Source organism: Cherax quadricarinatus, chromosome 14, assembly GCF_038502225.1.
Source record: "Cherax quadricarinatus isolate ZL_2023a chromosome 14, ASM3850222v1, whole genome shotgun sequence".
Taxonomy (NCBI): Eukaryota; Metazoa; Arthropoda; class Malacostraca; order Decapoda; family Parastacidae; genus Cherax; species Cherax quadricarinatus.
This window is the reverse complement of record NC_091305.1, coordinates 12,479,302-12,495,779: the sequence shown is the minus strand read 5'-3', so window position 1 is coordinate 12,495,779 and position 16,478 is coordinate 12,479,302. Positions and strand designations below refer to the sequence as shown.

The following is a 16,478-nucleotide window of genomic DNA, read 5'->3' as shown; positions in this document are numbered from 1 at the left end:
GAGAATGAGGTAATCAGTCCCTCAACCTGGAGTCGATGTGTTCAGTCCATCAATCTTGTAGAATGTACAGCATAGGGCCGTAGACGTGGCTTATATACTGTAGTGAGGTGAGGTGAAGCAGGCGGAGGCGGGGTCATAGTGGTACCATCCACTAGTCGAAGTAGGTCTTCGTCCAAAGGTTGAACAAATGTTGAAGAATTCTTTGTAATAAGATCCCATGATGCTGCTGGGATCTTATTACAAAGAATTCTTCAACATTTGTTCAACCTTTGGACGAAGACCTACTTCGACTAGTGGATGGTACCACTATGACCCCGCCTCCGCCTGCTTCACCTCACCTCACTACAGTATATAAGCCACGTCTACGGCCCTATGCTGTACATTCTACAAGATTGATGGACTGAACACATCGACTCCAGGTTGAGGGACTGATTACCTCATTCTCCTCCTCTCCTTACGCCTTCCTCTTTGTATTGGACTGATGAAGCCACTGTGTGGCGAAACGTTTCCTGAATAAAGATTCCCATATGCTGCATAAGTGTCTCAATCTTCAACTTGTCGGTTTTTCAAACCATTCATCACAACTGTCAGACACAGCAGCATCATGGGATCTTATTACAAAGAATTCTTCAACATTTGTTCAACCTTTGGACGAAGACCTACTTCGACTAGTGGATGGTACCACTATGACCCCGCCTCCGCCTGCTTCACCTCACCTCACTACAGTATATAAGCCACGTCTACGGCCCTATGCTGTACATTCTACAAGATTGATGGACTGAACACATCGACTCCAGGTTGAGGGACTGATTACCTCATTCTCCTCCTCTCCTTACGCCTTCCTCTTTGTATTGGACTGATGAAGCCACTGTGTGGCGAAACGTTTCCTGAATAAAGATTCCCATATGCTGCATAAGTGTCTCAATCTTCAACTTGTCGGTTTTTCAAACCATTCATCACTACTACTACTACTACTACTAGTACCACTAGTGAACATTGAAATGGTACCTCACTAGTATTACACCTCACTCTGAGCCTTTATATACCCTCTGTGTCCATGTATTGTTTGTAATGGCTTGATAAAGCTCCTGGAGAGCGAAACGTTGCCACAGTAAATGTCACATTAGTTGCACTTGTGTCCTTTTACTTTATATATTGTCGGTAATTCTACCAACTTTATTACAAGCTCTGATGTGCAAGTCCCACTCAAATCCAACCCCTCCCACTCATGTACTTATCCAACCTAAATTTGAAACTACCCAAAGTCCCAGCGTCAATAGCCCAACTAGGTAGACTCTTCCACTCATCAACTACCCTATTTCCAAACCAATACTTTCCTATGTCCTTTCTAAATCTAAACTTATCTAATTTAAATCCATTACTGCGGGTTCTCTCTTGGAGAGACATCCTCAAGACCTTATTAATATCCCCTTTATTAATACCTATCTTCCACTTATACACTTCGATCAGGTCTCCCCTCATTCTTCGTCTAACAAGTGAATGTAACTTAAGAGTCTTCAATCTTTCTTCATAAGGAAGATTTCTAATGCTATGTATTAATTTAGTCATCCTACGCTGAATGTTTTCTAATGAATTTATGTCCATTCTGTAATATGGAGACCAGAACTGAGCTGCATAATCTAGGTGAGGCCTTACTAATGATGTATAAAGCTGCAGTATGACCTCTGGACTTCTGTTGCTTACACTTCTTGATATAAATCCCAGTAATCTATTTGCCTTATTACGTACGCTTAGGCATTGCTGTCTTGGTTTAAGGTTGCTGCTCACCATAACCCCCAAGTCCTTTTCGCAATCTGTATGGCTAAGTTCTACATCATTTAACTTATAAGTAATAGGGTTATGGGCACTCCCAAGCTTCAGAACCTTGCATTTATCTACATTGAACTGCATCTGCCACTTTTCTGACCAAGAATAGTTTGTTTAAATCCTCCTGAAGTTCCATAACATCTACGTTTGAATCAATTATCCTACCTATCTTTGTGTCATCGGCGAATTTGCTCACTAGTAATTCCCTCATCAAGGTCATTGATATATATTATAAACAACAACGGGCCCAAGACTGATCCCTGTGGAACGCCACTTGTTACGGATCCCCACTCGAATTTAACCCCATTTATGGACACTCTGCTTCCTGTCAGTGAGCCATGACTCGATCCACGAGAGCACTTTTCCCCCAATGCCATGAGCTGCCACTTTCTTTAACAGTCTATGGTGCGGAACTCTATCAAAATCCTTACTAAAATCTAAGTAAATAATATCAAATTCTTTATCGTGGTCAACAGCCTCAAAAGCTTTACTGAAGAAAGTTAATAAATTAGTTAGACAAGACCGGCCTCTTGTGAATCCATGCTGAGTATCATTAATCAAGCTATGCTTATCGAGATGGCTTCTTATAATCTCGGCTATAATTGACTCTAGTAATTTGCCTACAATTGAGGTCAGGCTTATTGGGCGTTAATTTGACGGTAATGACTTGTCCCCTGTTTTAAAAATAGGAATTACATTAGCCATCTTCCACATATCAGACACTACACCTGTTTGAAGAGATAAATTAAAAATATTAGTTAATGGTTCACAGAGTTCCATTTTGCATTCCTTAAGAACCCTTGAAAAAACCTCATCAGGACCCGGCGACTTATTTTGCTTCAGTCTGTCTATCTGCTTCACAACCATTTCACTAGTGACTGTGATGTTACATAATTTATCTTCTAGCCCACTATAAAAATTAATTACTGGAATATTGTTAGTGTCTTCCTGTGTAAAAACTGAGAGAAAATAATTATTAAAAATCGAGCACATTTCATTCTCTTTGTCAGTAAGGTGCCCATAGTTATTTTTAAGGGGACCTATCTTATCTCTAACTTTTGTTCTATAGACCTGGAAAAAACTTTTTGGGTTAGTTTTAGAATCCCTAGCAACTTTAATTTCATAGTCCCTTTTAGCTTTTCTTATCCCCTTTTTAATGTCCCTCTTAATGTCAATATACTGATTCATAAGATGACCCTTACCTCTTTTGATACGCCTATAAATTCCTTTCTTATGCCCTAGTAGATATTTGAGCCTATTATTCATCCATTTTGAGTCATTTCTATTTGATCTAATTTCTTTAAATGGGATAAACGTTCTTTGAGCAGCATGTATAGTGTTCAGAAAACTGTCATATTGATAGCTCACTTCGTTACCCCAGTCAACAGATGATAAGTGTTCTCTAAGCCCATCGTAATCTGCTAAGCGAAAATCTGGGACTGTTACTGAGTTATCGCTACTATCGTACTTCCATTCAATGCTAAATGTAATTGATTTGTGGTCGCTAGCACCCAGTTCCTCTGAAATTTCTAAATTATTAACAAGGGATTCATTGTTTGCCATAACTAAGTCAAGCAGGTTATTTCCCCTTGTAGGTTCTGTCACAAACTGCTTCAAAAAACAATCCTGAACTACTTCTAAGAAGTCGTATGATTCTAAATTCCCAGTCAAGAAATTCCAATCAATATGACTAAAGTTAAAGTCTCCTAGAATTACTACATTATCGTGCCTTATGGCCTTAACAGTTTCCTCCCATAGTAGTCTCCCTTGGTCCCTATCTAAGTTTGGGGGACAGTACATTACTCCTAAAATCAGTTTTTCATGCCCCTCTGAAAATTCTATCCAAACAGACTGTGTTACTTCAGACTTAATACCCGTTTTTATGAAAGCACTGGTTTGGTAGTAGAGTTGTGGATGAGTGGAACAAACTTCAGAGTACCGTCATAGAAGCTAAAACGTTGCGTAGTTTTAAAAATAAGTTAGATAAATACATGACTGGGTGGGTGTGAGTTGGACCTGACTAGCTTGTGCTAGTAGGTCTGATGCCGTGCTCCTTCCTTAAGTGGATATGACCTGGACCTGACTAGGTTGCGTCAATGGCATTGGCCGGTAGGCAACTTGGACCTGCCTCGCATGGGCCAGTAGGCCTGCTACAGTGTTCCTTCTATATTATATTGTTTTGCTACATTGATTGCATAACTACTGTTTTTTCTTGTTTATATTATTAGATAAATACATCAAGAGGTCAAAGAAAAGTTGCTGTAGAAAGTTATATTTCATGACGGTGTAATTATTTTCCTTTGAAGCATTTTTACATCGTCGATATTTCTAGTTCTTAATATAAGGTCCCTTTACCTTGCCGTCCCTTATTGTACTCTTCTGTTCCATACTGTTGTAGCTCCCCTCCCACTGTCAGCCTTCCCTCCCACTGTCAGCCTTCCCTCCCACTGTCAGCCTTCCCTCCCACTGTCAGCCTTCCCTGCCGCCACCAGCCTTCTCTCCCGCCACCAGTCTTCCCTGCCGCCACCAGTCTTCCCTCCCACCACCAGTCTTCCTTCCCACCACCAGTCTTCCCTCCCACCACCAGCCTTCCCTCCCACCACCAGTCTTCTCTCCCACCACCAGTCTTCTCTCCCACCACCAGTCTTCCCTCCCACCACCAGTCTTCCCTCCCACCACCAGTCTTCCCTCCCACCACCAGTCTTCCCTCCCACCACCAGTCTTCCCTCCCGCCACCAGTCTTCCCTCCCACCACCAGTCTTCTCTCCCACCACCAGTCTTCCCTCCCACCACCAGCCTTCCCTCCCACCACCACAGCCTTCCTTCCCACTATCAGCTTTCTCCTCCTTACCAAACTTCGTCTCTGACGCCTTGCCTCCTTCATGTGCACCCCTGCAGAGGTGACCGTTCCATATTTTCCCACCCCCCTTTTACCTGCGGTACACACGCCACACCCTGCCTCATACAACCCCCTCTTCCTCCACAAGCCCCTCCCTTCATAACCCCCTTCCCTCTACCCCTTCAAATACCCACACCTCATTACCCATGCAACACAGGCCGCCAGGCCATGACCTGGGCCCACCTTCCTCTTGTTGCCTACCTACGCCGTTCCTCCCTCCTGACTCGCCGTTCCTGCCTCCTTACGCCGTTCCTGCATCAATACTCACGCCGTTCCTGCCTCCTGACCCATCCTACTCCCTACCTGATCATACTGACAGGCACCTCTCTACCCATTCACCCTACCTACCTACCTACCTACCTACCTACCTACCTCACACTGGACAAAGCTATTGTAAATAATCATACACTACCAACACAAAAGGTCACACTTGTTAGCGCTGACACCCGCTGTTGTTTCCAATTACAGTCTCCTTTAGTAGTTTATGGGATTCTGTTGCTGTGACTTACGTCTCGGTTAAAGCTTTATGTGCGATTTTTTTTCTGGAAGTCTTCAACGCAAACGTTGAGAAACAGGTATATACGTGTGGCAATTGCTGGAATAAGAGCCAAAAATGACCGTGTTTGGTCCAGTGTGGGGGAAACTGCACATTTAGTAATGATTTAGATAGTCACTTCTAGGGATAATTTTCGGGTGGTGAGACGACTCTCCCCTGAGGACCTGGATCCCCCATGGTTGTCTAGTACAGGGGTTCCCAACCCCTTTTATGCCCCGCAACCCCTAGGAAATGTCTGAATAATGTTGCAACACCTACAAAAGTAATATCACATTTGAAGATGAAGAATTCAAATTTCTAATTTTTGAATCACAAAATGAACCAAATGCAGTACTGCGAGTGAACAAATTGAACTCAGAAAGTAAGCTTTTAATTCAGTGCATAAAATGCAAATATAAATTGAGCAATTAGAAAAGTTTTTGGTAAAATAAACGGAATTGTGCTTTTCATTAGGACTCTTTGTTGCACTCCCAGGTTGGATGTACGCACCCCCTGGGGGTGCATGCATCCAACCTGGGGATGCGTGCACCCAACCTCGGGGGGTGAGTGCTCCACCAGGTTGGGAACTCCTGCTCTAGAGGGTCAGGACGTCCTCGGTGTCGCTTTTAGCCGTTTAACTTCTATCTTAAGCACGAGAACCATTCAGGTTGTACGTCTCGTGTACACCGCCAGTCAAGGATACTTTAATACCATAAGTAATGTATATGCACTGAGACGTGTACACATCTTGTACAAACATTATCCCAAAAGAAAAGCCGCACTTTAGCCTGCACACTCACCATCACAGTGCTTATGAAAACCACACAACCAGATTCCTGATCTGAGATTATGTTGGTCAATAATTTCGCTCGTTGGCACATTGTTAAACATACCAGTGTATATACCAGTGTGCTACTTTGCGTCACGTTTGTGATTTTTATATATTTTTGGGGAGTGTCTGGCAAAACAGTACATATTGTTGGAGTTGTGTTAGTAGTATTATAATCTGTTAGGTGTGTAAGCGCCACACACACACACACACACACACACACACACACACACACATGGGGGTTCCGAAACATGGAGAGCCAAGATGATGGATGTAGTACTGGAAAACCTCATGCATCAACATGTTAGAGACACTACCAGAGAGAGAGGAGAAGATGAACCAGCAAGACTGGACCTTGTATTCACCTTGAGTAGTTCAGACATCGAGGATATCTTGTATGAAAGGCCCCTGGGAGCTAGTGATCATGTGGTTCTGTGCTTCGACTACACAGTTGAGCTCCAAGTGGAGAGAGTAGCAGGAATAGGGTGGGAAAAACCAAACTACAAAAGGGGGAACTACTCAGGCATGAGGAACTTCCTTCAAAACATTCAGTGAGAGAGGGAACTGACAGGAAAACCAGTACAAGAAATGATGGACTATGTGGCAACAAAATGCAAGGAGGCAGAGGAGAGGTTTGTTCCCAAGGGAAACAGAAATAATGGGAAGAACAGAACGAGTCCTTGGTTCACCCAAAGGTGTAGGGAGGCAAAAACTAGGTGTACTAGAGAATGGAAAAGGTACAGAAGACAGAGAACTCAGGAAAATAAAGAGATTAGCCGAAGAGCCAGAAATGAATATGCACAGATAAGAAGGGAGGCTCAGCGATAATATGAAAATGACATAGCATCGAAAGTCAAGACTGACCCGAAGCTGTTGTACAGCCACATCAGGAGGAAAACAACAGTCAAGGACCAGGTAATCAGACTGAGGAAGGGTGATGGGGAATTCACAAGCAACGACCGAGAGGTATGTCAGGAGCTCAACACGAGATTTAAAGAAGTATTTACAGTGGAAACCAGCAGGACTCCAGGAAATCAGAACAGGGGGGTACACCAGCAAGTGCTGGATGAGGTACATATAACCAAGGAGGAAGTGAAGAAGCTGCTATGCGAACTTGACACCTCAAAGGCGGTGGGACCAGACAACATCTCTCCGTGGGTCCTTAAAGAGGGAGCAGAGATATTGTGTGTGCCATTAACAAAGATCTTCAACACATCATTTGAAACTGGGTAACTCCCTGAGGTATGGAAGATGGCAAATGTAGTCCCAATTTTTAAAAAGGGAGACAGACATGAGGCACTAAACTACAGACCTGTATCACTAACGTGTATAGTATGCAAGGTCATGGAGAAGATCATCAGGAGGAGAGTGGTGGAGCACCTGAAAAGAAACAAGTGTATAATTGACAACCAGCATGGTTTCAGGGAAGGAAAATCCTGTGTCACAAACCTACTAGAGTTTTATGACAAGGTGACAGAAGTAAGACAAGAGAGAGAGGGGTGGATCGACTGCATTTTTTTGTACTGCAAAAAGGCCTTCGACACAGTTCCTCACAAGAGGTTACTGAAAAAGCTAGAAGATCAGGCACACATAACAGGAAAGGCACTGCAATGGATCAGAGAATACCTGACAGGGAGGCAACAACGAGTCATGGTACGTGACGAGGTGTCAGTGGGCGCTTGTGACAAGCGGGGTTCCACAGGGGTCAGTCCTAGGACCTGTGCTGTTCTTGGTATAAGTGAAAGACATAACGGAAGGGATAGACTCAGAAGTGTCCTTGTTTGCAGATGATGTGAAGTTAATGAGAAGAATCAAATCGGATGAGGATCAGGCAGGACTACAAAGAGACCTGGACAGGTTACAAGCCTGGTCCAGCAACTGGCTCCTTGAGTTTAACCCTGCCAAATGCAAAGTCATGAAGATTGGGGAAGGGCAAAGAAGACCGCAGACACTTCTTACATGAGTACATTAGGCACTTCCAATATTTTTCTAAGTAGGACTCTATGCTGATGTATTGTGATCGGTTATGCAATATAATGAAATAAATCGACTGCATTTTTTTGGACTGCAAAAAGGCCTTAGACACAGTTCCTCACAAGAGGTTACTGAAAAAGCTAGATCAGGCACACATAACAGGAAAGGCACTGCAATGGATCAGAGAATACCTGACAGGGAGGCAACAACGAGTCATGGTACGTGATGTACTGAAGTGTTTAAATGCTGAGATGTGGTAGTCAGAATGCATTCTAGAGACAAGATATATTCTTTGGATTTTTTTTTTGCTCTGCTGATTATATTATTTTATTGGATATCTCTATTATGAAGACGTTTCACCATCCAATGGCTTTTTTTTCAGCTCGGTCTTTACACTGAATTGAAAAAGTCAGACAGGAGAGACGTCTTCAAATTAGTTACTCAAGTATTGCTTGAGTGTCTTACTCATCTACGGTGCAAACAAGCGTTTGCCTTGTGAGTTATATTCCGCACCGAAACCCATTTACAACCTTGATGATTTCATAGCCATTTGTACCAGTCTAGCTCAGTGTTTTCAGGAGTCCGAGAAACACTCCGTAAGTCAACAGCAGAATTTATAAGAGTAACTAATAGCCGTGCTAAGCCGACCAAGGTTAAAGTGAGTTCGAGAGTAATGCTCACTACCTCAACAAAACTTCTGCAATGCCTAAGCTCGATCAAAAGTTTGCTGGTCCTTATCGAGTAGTCAAACATATCAATGGCAATAAGCATAAAGTTAGAGAAATTAGTACAGGTCGGTATAAAGAATCGCATTTAGATCATATGAAGTTAGTATGTGATGTTGACGATATTTCTACCCAGACTAATGTGACAGACGCGGACAATCCTCCTGACTCTGTACCCTCTACCTCTAACACTCAGGTGATCAACCTGAATGTCGTTATTCCTTGCGTACACAAGTAATGAGAAACCCCCAAGTATCTTTTGTAGATACTCATTCAGATCTCCCTCAACCAAGGCATGCGTTAGCCATGCAAAAGACTTCGATCCTCCCAGAGATGATAACCATTCTGCATATGTAATCTTACCCTCACAGAGTTGGGTTTAAATGTACATAGTCTGTATAATTAGATGATCAAGTTGAATGAAGTTGTTAACTTGTTTGTTCACTTTCCCTCCGAATTCTGAGATTTAGCAGTGATGACCCGTACACACCAGGTCTGCCTTTGCTGTTAATTACTTCCCCTTTGTAAATATATATTCTTCCTCAGAATCCGTAGAATACATGAATACAGATCGATCGATCATTTCTATCTTTTATTGTACTGTGATTTGTTACTATAATTCGTAATGCATTACGATACCATCCATTACATTTACCAGCTGTTACAGTAATATCCATCCTGTGTTATTCATTCAGTCGAGTATATCCCATTACCAATTCTGTGGTTAGTTCTAAGTTACATATGTCTTTGCTAGTGTATAGAATCAGCCCAGAGCCACCTGCCTGTTCAGCCTGTAGAGTATGGTATGTCGAGATGCCATACATAACATGACCGAGCTGTCAGCATAGCTACTGAATTCCCCCTATATATGCCTGTGTAGTATATTGTAGATATCACTCGTATATACATTTAGGCTCCCTGCTCAGCTAGGCTCAGCAGCTAGCATGTGTGACGTCACGTGGTGCCACGTGTGAGCATCTGTCGCCCTGCCTCTCTCTGTTCCAGGATAGACCTACAGGCAAGAAGGCTAGGCTGGGCTTCCCCTCATGACTCTGCAAATATAAGTGCTACCAGCCATACTCAAGTGTATTACTACACCACCTTTATCTCCTAGAAACCCCCACCTCACATTCAAATTACAGCTACTCAAGTATTCATGAGTGTCTTAGTCATCAAGTTTACCATTATTGTATATGTCATTAAAGTAATAATAATAATAATAATCGTGCATTTTGAGTTTGGTAATATTATTCAGTACCTTCGGCAGGTGATCTTTGATTAGTTCATGAGGGAGTCAGTTTCGCGATAGTGTGTGGGGGAAATGCTTGATGCCAGTAAAGGGATCTTGTCCCAAGGAACCGGAGTTCCCCATTCCTTCTGTGGATCAAACCTGATTATTTCCCATTCCACATCACTCTATGGCCCCAACAGGTTTTAACGCTTATTCGTGAATAATATAATCTGGAAATACGAGAAAATAATCTTTAACTCATTGGTCACTTGCCTGTAAAACTGAAAAAATTCTTGAAATTATTGCAGATATCAATGAAATATTGAGAAATGTCAAAATGTTCTTCACTTTCAGTCTCACTTTCCCTTCTTAATTCTCAGCTGTAGTGACGTTCCCACCTTTCTGATTCTAATGATAATGGTGTCTCTCACTCTTGTACTGAATGACCATACATTAATTTTAATTCTAAGAATTCTGGTGCACTCTGCGTGTGCAACTGTAACAGAGTTAGTGCACTACACCATAGTGATTGATCGCACCTGTGTAATACTAATGATGCTGGTGTACCCACAGCTGTGATGATGCACTTCTGGTACCTGTCCGCCTTCCTCTGGCTCAATGTCATCTGCTTCAACGTCTTTCTAACAGTCTGGTGAGTCTCCCGCTTGCAGTTTTCCACCAAGCATGCAGGATTTATCGCAAGCACAGTAGGTGATAATCGATTGCAAAGGCAACGATAAGACTACTGAGTTTGCAAACATTGATACTTGTATACTGAGACAGCCAAGAATAGAAGAGTTGCGGGACAAGCTTTTATCAGGACAACATTTCGCTCTGTATAGTGTTATCAAGTTGTGGTATAACGTTATTAAACTCTAACAAAGGGAAACGTTACAGCGTGACTTTTCATCAATATTGTGGGTGGTAAGCCACTGGCTCGCCTCCCTCAGTAATAAAAATAATAACTCGAATAATAATAATAATGGGGTAAGTCGCACTGCCCAGTAAACTCACTCCTTGGGACACAATCTAAAATTATAAGGAAAGGGAAAATCCGGGATGAAAAAATTACTAGGAAAACGGGTCAAAGAAAATTCCTGGCTATTGACGAAAATGATGCCTAACAAACCGCTGTGTCCAGCACCTGTTTTAAGCATTGTTGTATTCCTTGTTTTATTTGTTTACTTATTGACTAGTCTGTTATTTTTTAATTAGCTCTCTTTTTTCTACCTAACTTTGTTCGTTCGCTATTCGCTTTCATTACCTCCTTCGCTACCTCTTCCTCACAATCATCGTAGCTGAAACAAAAGACTGTAACTAAAAGAAAATGGAAATTTACTTTCTTTGTTTTTCCTCGTCTCATTTTCCTATACCATGGATAATACGAGGAAAAATGAGTTTTTTTTATGTTTTGTTTAATACCATTTCACATTTATTTTTCCTCTCACATCCCGAAGATGACATCTTAATCTCTTCTTTTTTCTTTGCTTTCCTGCCTCTTCATATGCCTCCTAATCTTTTTTTTTTCTCCCCCTTTCTTCTCAACATTCATCGCTCATTTTCCTTGGCGTTTATTCCAATTTTTCTAGATTGTGGCGAGCGCTTACTGTCTCATGCATACTAATGTTTCATGGCCTCTGATAAACTTGTCCCACAGGCGTCTTCTACGTTGCCATTCTTTAATGGGTTACTGGCTGGCAGCTTTCTGAAAGTGGTCACCAGGGAAGAGCAGTCATCTTATTATTGCAGTGGATCCTGTCTACTTGTACAGGAAGGAGAATACCTCTCTCTCTCTCTCTCTCTCTCTCTCCCTCTCTCTCTCTCTCTTTTACACAAGGGTTTTACAAGGTTAGATTAAGGGTTCCTACCTTTATTTACATATCTGCATCAGCTAATTATGAAGTCTTTATATTGTTAATAAGAGATATACAGTAATTAACAGCATCTCTCTCCCTCCCCCTTCCAGTGCCATCACCAACAGCGTCATTTCTTAGCCCCTCAGACCTCTTGCATGAAAGTCAGACGTCACGTCAAACAATTGAACGAAATCCGATTTTTTTTAATAGCTGGAGCATTCTGAGGTTAGTTTACGAAAGTAGAAAGCACGAATAAATTCACTTGTACAAGGTAAAATGACGCCTCGCTTCTGAGGGAGAGGGAGGAAGAGAGAGGGAGGAAGAGAGAGGGAGGAAGAGAGAGGGAGGAAGGGAGAGGGAGGAAGGGAGAGGGAGGAAGGGAGAGGGAGGAAGGGAGAGGGAGGAAGGGAGAGGGAGGAAGAGAGAGGGAGAGGGAGGAAGAGAGAGGGAGAGGGAGGAAGGGAGAGGGAGGAAGAGAGAGGGAGAGGGAGGAAGAGAGAGGGAGAGGGAGGAAGAGAGAGGGAGGGAGGGAGGAAGAGAGAGGGAGGGAGGGAGGAAGAGAGAGAGAGGGAGGGAGGAAGAGAGAGAGAGGGAGGGAGGGAGGAAGAGGGAGGGAGGGAGGAAGAGAGAGGGAGGGAGGGAGGAAGGGAGAGGGAGGGAGGAAGAGTGAGGGAGGGAGGGAGGAAGAGAGAGGGAGGGAGGGAGGAAGGGAGAGGGAGGGAGGAAGGGAGAGGGAGGGAGGAAGAGGGAGGGAGGGAGGAAGGGAGAGGGAGGGAGGGAGGAAGGGAGAGGGAGGGAGGGAGGGAGGAAGGGAGAGGGAGGGAGGGAGGAAGGGAGAGGGAGGGAGGGAGGAAGGGAGAGGGAGGGAGGAAGGGAGAGGGAGGGAGGGAGGAAGGGAGAGGGAGGGAGGGAGGAAGGGAGAGGGAGGGAGGGAGGGAGAGGGAGGGAGGAAGGGAGAGGGAGGGAGGAAGGGAGAGGGAGGGAGGAAGGGAGAGGGAGGGAGGGAGAGGGAGGGAGGGAGGAAGGAAGGGAGAGGGAGGGAGGGAGGAAGGGAGAGGGAGGGGGAGAGAGAGAGAGAGGGAGGGAGAGAGGGAGGGAGAGAGAGGGGGAGAGAGAGAGAGAGAGAGAGAGGGAGGGAGAGAGAGAGGGAAAGGGAGAGGGAAAGGGAAAGGGGGTGGAGAGAGAGAGAGATGAATCCAAAGTCAGCTGTGTGGTAGCACTGGACATTGCTGGCGCTTTCGACCGGGTGTGGCACCAGGGCCTCTTAGCAAAACTTCAAGCACTGGGAATTGCAGGCTCTACGCTATGTCTCCTCAGTGATTACCTTCATGGTAGATCTCTAAGTGTAGTTCTCAATGGAACGGAATCAGCAAGACATCCTATTGGGGCAAGTGTTCCACAAGGAAGCGTGCTGGGTCCATTATGGAATGTCTACTTCAACGACCTTCTTCATCTCATCCCAGAATCACGTGCATATGCAGACGACTGTACACTGACATTCACTTATCCAAGAGAAGAAATGCCAGCTGCTCTAAGCTACATCAATCTCCAGCTGAGAGCTATATCAGCTTGGGGAAATAGATGGCAAGTAACATTTGCACCTGAGAAAACGCAAATGATGATCGTCTCTAGGCACCATGATGGTAATGCTGGTGCAGTAGTAAGGATGAATGGGAGGATGTTGGCACCTGGAGAAGAAGTTGATATCCTTGGGGTGAAATTTGACTCCAAACTAACCATGAAGAACCATGCTGTAAATCTTGCAAACAAGGCAGCCAGGAAGCTTACAGCACTTCGCCGTATCTCCCATCTGCTTGACAGTAGGGGTTGCAAGATCCTGTACGAGGCACAAGTACGCTCGCACCTTGAGTATGCTCCACTTTCTTGGTTTGCCTGCCCCCCCCCCCTCTCATCTGCGACTGCTTGACAGAGTAGAGAACAGAGCAAGACGTCTCATCTCTCGCCTGGACCCATCCTGGATAGATCTGTCATTTCAGCAGAGCCTTCAACATGGGAGGGATGTGGGTGGCCTTACTGATATGTACAAGGCCAATATTGTCAAAATACCACACTTGGATCCACTTCGAGGACAGCGTGAAACAAGCTTTTATGCCACAAGACGGGCAGAAAGCAGCAACTTCACTCTGGCTGTATCCTTCTCCAGAACATCACTCCATCTGAGATCATACATACCCAGGATGACTAGAGTATGGAACACATTCGTACAGCATAATGATGTCAACGAGATAGTCAGTTGATCAAATGAAAATGCTGGCCCACAGATGGCTCCAACTTCATCCTGTTTCCTACTTGTATGTCTCATAACAATAAAAATGCTTTCAAATGAGCTGATGTAGGTAACAGCTCTTAGCTTGCCAATAAAGTTAGGAATCCTTAACCTGTAAATAGCTGTCAATAAAGCTAGGGATCCTTAACCTTGTCAAACCCTGTGTAAAAAAAAAAAAAAAAGAGGGAAAGGGGGGAGGGAGAGGGGAAGGGGGAGGGAGAGGTAAAGGGGGAAAGGGAGAGAGAGAGAGAGAGAGAGAGAGAGGGAAAGGGGGAGAGAGAGGGAAAGGGAGAGAGGGAAAGGGGGAGAGAGGGAAAGGGGGGGAGAGAGATAGAGGGAAAGGGGGGGAGAGAGAGGGAGAGGGAAAGGGGGGGGAGAGAGAGAGAGAGAGGGAAAGAGAGAGAGAGGGAAAGGGGGAGAGAGAGAGAGGGAAAGGGAGAGAGAGAGAGAGAGAGAAAGGGAGAGAGAGAGAAAGGGAGAGAGAGGGAAAGGGGGGGAGAGAGAGAGAGAGAGAGAGAGAGAGAGAGAGAGAGAGAGAGAGAGAGAGAGAGAGAGAGAGAGAGGGAGAGAGAGAATATGAATGACCCCCCACTGGCTTGGCTCTTCTTTTAATAATCGTGGCCCCGTAATATAACTTTAAAAGATATATTTAAATATATAATTTTCAAGGAAAAATTAATATACAAGAGTTTCGGAATTTTCTCGCTGTATCGGACTGTGCATGAATTGTAGCGATCCCTCCACTCCAGGGAGTGACCCACTAACACCTAGGTACCTATTTACTGCATTGAAAAGAGACAGTAGATGTAGATAGTTGCTTCAAGGTGAATAGACTGTAATATAGATATTTGCTGCTAGGTGAATAGAGGCAGTAGATGTGAATATCTAACAGTACGTCTCGCCCACCCCAGGATTCAACCCTGGGATCTTTCATCTATGAGCCGACCATGCTGACCCTAGCACCTGCATGTTGTGCGCATCACAAACACTGCACTGTATTGCATGACTCTCATAATGCATTTTCTTGGCTATATTTCATAAACTGTTTGGCCTGCACTCTACCAAGATCTAGCATGTCGCATCGTAGTAAATTCTGACTGCGACTGAGAGCTTGCTAAAAAAAAATCACACGTCAAAGCACACCCGTCATTATATGTGATTAATGCATTGTGCAATCCAACCATGATACTTAGCATGGGTTGACAGAATGATTAAACACTGAGAGATTTTGAGAAATGTGAGTTAGAATATTGTGATCGCTGGAGGCTCGTTTGGGGTGATAACATTGTTGGTTTCTCCTTCAGATGATGATAATCCATAATATTGTCAAGACTTCTTAAATAACTTACGGAGAAATACTCGTTAAATAGCATTGTCCTCGTAATGCTGCTTGTATTCAGAAAAGAATAACTGAAAAATAAAAGGGATTTAGCCTATACTTTTTAAAATGTATGTAAATAAACTAAATACGAAAATACTGATTTTATTGGTTGATGTATTAGGATAAATGCCTAGTGATTACGCAATGGTTATTGAAGATGCATCTCGCCTGGTCACTTCACTTCAAGAATACTTTAATCACTAAGACAGAGATTAAAGTATACACTGTACATGCACACAGATGCACATCTTTCGATGTACATGTATTCTGTGTTCATTTGTTTCTTTTTAAGAAATGTTTGAATGAGGTTCCGTGGTTGGTGTTACTTGGCAACAGTTGTGTGATGGCGGCGACCTTGGCAACAGCTGTCTGGGCTTCCCACCTCTTGTCCTTCCTACCTGGGTATTATATACACGATTTGTGACTTTCTTGGCTTCCTGGCCTCACCGTGCAGGTATATAGTGCCCTTATAGCGTCTTGGCATGCGTCGCAATAATGTCAACCTTTCTACAGTCATCATTTTCAATTGTCATCATTGATCGCTACCATAACTTACTCTCTGGCTTATAACATTGACTTTATTGAGTTTTTTACTGAAATATTTATTTATAGGAAATAAGTTTTTGACAGTACGTACGAATGAAGTTTGATGTCTGTGTGAATTAATAAAATAGTCTATATATCAAACGTGCAAATATAAACCAGTCACCAAGAAAAATGATAACCTTCAAAAAACTGTACGTGCTTAGAGGAGACTTTCCAGGTTTAAGATGTCATGTGACCCCAGCGTTTATTCCATCCCAGGGCACACACCTTCCCTTTCCCAGCATTATCCTCTCCCTCTTTCAAGAGACTGGTCTTTGAAGTCATATCCAGAATATCCTGGACAAAATGCCAGTTTTGTAAGATCACTCCACCATCTGCTGAACGTGTC

The 16,478-nt window shown here is 43.6% G+C and overlaps 1 protein-coding gene across 3 annotated transcripts in view; it reads left to right on the top strand.

Annotated features, from left to right (window-relative positions):
• The window catches only part of LOC128695390 (G-protein coupled receptor Mth2-like), a 149,494-nt gene that overhangs the window by 66,956 nt on the left and 66,060 nt on the right, over positions 1 to 16,478 (top strand). For all 3 annotated transcript variants that reach the window (XM_070084858.1, XM_070084860.1, XM_070084859.1), the window contains exon 6: positions 10,594 to 10,672. In XM_070084858.1, the coding sequence (XP_069940959.1) occupies positions 10,594 to 10,672 (79 nt within the window). The remainder of the gene's footprint in view (positions 1 to 10,593; positions 10,673 to 16,478) is intronic.